Genomic DNA, 2,748 nt, shown 5'->3' with positions numbered 1-2,748 from the left:
TTTTTGGAAGATCTAATCTTTGACCCCAATACTTCGTCGCATAGTTTAATTATTAAAAGGTATTGTAAAGAACTGTATATAATATATTATAATACAAGCTGACCCGGTAGACTTCGTACTGCCTCAATCGATAAATAAAATGCCTAAACTTTTGTATAAAATAATCTTAAAACAAACAAGGCGAATCCGTATTTAATAAAAAAAGCACATTTTGAATTAAGCATGAAGTTTTATTATTTTCGACACATCATGTTGCTTAATTATAAAGAAGGGTGTTCCTGATGCTGGCTATTTATAAGGTTTAAATTTGATATTGACAGACAAACACTGCTATGATACAGTCTGTTAATTAATTTAAAGCTTTCTCATAAACTATATTTTTTGTTTTGTTTTGTGGTGCGTAAATAAACAAAGAAGACGGTTTTCCGACGCGCGAACACGCGACGTATAATTGTCCATGCGCGAAACAGGGAAACTCCAAGTTGATTCCACAAACTTCTAACGACTGTCCTTGCGATTTATTTATGGTCATCGCAAAGGCCAGACGTACTGGAAATTGTAAGCGTTTAAAATCGAATGGTAAGTCCTTTGGATTCATCGGTATCCGCGGGATCTAGACATCCTCTCCTTTGTATTTTCCTTTTATGATTGTCGCCTCAATGACGTTATTCATCAGTCTTTTCACAGCCAGTCTTGTTCCATTGCATAGTCGAGGTTGATTAATGTTACGCAGCATGATGACAACTGATCCTACTTTTAACTGCAAATTGTGAGGTGGTAATCCAGGCAATTCCAGTGAATTTAAGAACTCAGTGGGATAGTTGATTACGTCATCCTGGTTCATTACGGTGTCGACTGATTTGAAGGAAACCAACTGTCCTGGAAGAAAATTCTGAATGGTCGCATTAAGATCCTCGACATCTTTGTTTTTCGCTGCTAATATTGCTCGTTCACCCAGCCAATTATGGTTATTGAACTTTTGCGCTATATCTGGGAAAACTCGCTGAATAAGCTCCACTTTTGAGTCTGTGATGTGACAGAAATCTGTAGGTAATGTGATGAATCCGGTCGAGGTGTCCACTGCAACTTTATTATTTCCAATGTCTAACAACTGCTTCGCAAACACATTTGCAGTTTCATCTTGCTGCAAAAATACTCGCATGTTAGTTGTTAAGTGGAGTGGCTTTACGTACTGCCACAAATTTGATGATTTTAGGCATGCATTTAGTTCATCAGCAACAGTTGATCGGGGAATAACTGGAAGAGTCTGACGAAAATCACCTGACAACAGAATCATGGCCCCACCGAAAATATTTTGGTTGTCACGAAGATCTTTCAACGTTCTGTCCAGTGCCTCCAGTGACCTCTTATGGGTCATTGTGCATTCATCCCAAACAATCAATTTGCATACCTGTAGGATCTTGGCCATTACGCTATTTTTGGCGATGTTGCAAATTGGTGTTTCGGTGATTTGCATGTTTAGTGGTAATTTCAAGGCAGAATGTGCAGTTCGCCCGCCTTCTAGCAGAGTTGCAGCTATTCCAGATGAAGCCAACGCTAGAGCAACATCATTTCGCGATCTGATCCTCGCCAAAAGCAATGAAATTAAAAACGTTTTTCCGGTTCCTCCGGGAGCATCAAGGAAATAAATTCCACCAGATCCACTGTTCACAGCTTCTATCAAAGTGTCGTACGCAATTCTTTGTTGTTGATTTAATTGTGGAACATTTGTACGAACTGTTTCGGCCAATGCTTCAATGTCGTACTGATGTTCTCTTTGCAACTCGTGGTTTAATGCATCGTGCATATGACGATTTGGTGATGTCATTCCCAAACACGACAATACTTTATTAGCCTTTGATAAACACATATCTTCTATCATGATCAATGTCTCATTGTAAATTTCTGCAGTCATTTGTAGTGTAGGATTCAAAGTTTGACGGCGCACACGATGCAATTCTCAGACATGTCATCTTTATACTTAACCCACAAATCTTTTGGATTCGAGGGGACAATGTACGAATTTGATGCGGCGATGAAGATATTACGGAATCCTTGAGCGTTTCATCCCAGTGCGAATCGTTCTCAAGTAAATGCAATAGTTGACATGCCTCACGGTAAGTCGCACACAGCTGTCCATTAATTGTTCTCTCAAACGATATCGGACCACGAACATTCACCAACAACAACCGCAAATAATAACACTCATCGTTATTTGGATGTACTTTGTAGATGCGACCCCGAGCGTCTAAAGAAAATGCATTTGGATGTCCTTCAACTGGTGTTCCATGTTTTCGACGCTGAAACGATTTCGATGATGCATTCCAGGTGTAATATCGTGGCATGTCAGCATACAGCAAAGTGAAAGCAAAATCAGCATCAGTTTGACAGACTGTGAAGAAACTTGTTTAAGTTGTCGACGGTGGACGTGCCGCTCTGTCTGCCGCGTTAGATTCATTAAAATAAACTCGTTGACCGTTTTCTTAAAGGACTACTGTAGAGTGTCTTTCATGGATCACAAATGAAAAGATACGCCAAATTGCTTCGTTGCCACTTACATAGCGACCCATCCGGTACTGTGATATTTCACCATTTGCATTGGTTACAGCGAAGACAGCCATATCGCTACCTTTGTTAACATACTTACATATGTACTCTATCGACTTCACACAGTTACAATATTCTACACTGATGTGAGTCTCAAAAGCTTTGGACAATATTAGCGAGTATGGCACAATCCAACGATTG

The 2,748-nt window shown here is 39.7% G+C and overlaps 1 protein-coding gene across 1 annotated transcript; it reads right to left on the bottom strand.

The window, feature by feature from the left end:
• Window positions 1-613: 613 nt before the first annotated feature.
• LOC128870016 (ATP-dependent DNA helicase pif1-like) lies at window positions 614-1,915 on the bottom strand. Its single transcript, XM_054112613.1, has one exon. It carries the CDS (start codon window positions 1,913-1,915, stop codon window positions 614-616), a length of 1,302 nt encoding a protein of 433 aa, XP_053968588.1.
• Window positions 1,916-2,748: the final 833 nt, after the last annotated feature.

This window comes from Anastrepha ludens, chromosome X, assembly GCF_028408465.1.
Source record: "Anastrepha ludens isolate Willacy chromosome X, idAnaLude1.1, whole genome shotgun sequence".
Lineage (NCBI taxonomy): Eukaryota > Metazoa > Arthropoda > Insecta > Diptera > Tephritidae > Anastrepha > Anastrepha ludens.
This window is presented reverse-complemented; position numbering and strand designations above follow the sequence as displayed.

Coding starts and splice junctions, on each gene's coding strand:
- LOC128870016 (XM_054112613.1), bottom strand. CDS start 1,915: ATGACTGCAGAAATTTACAATGAGACATTGATCATGATAGAAGATATG.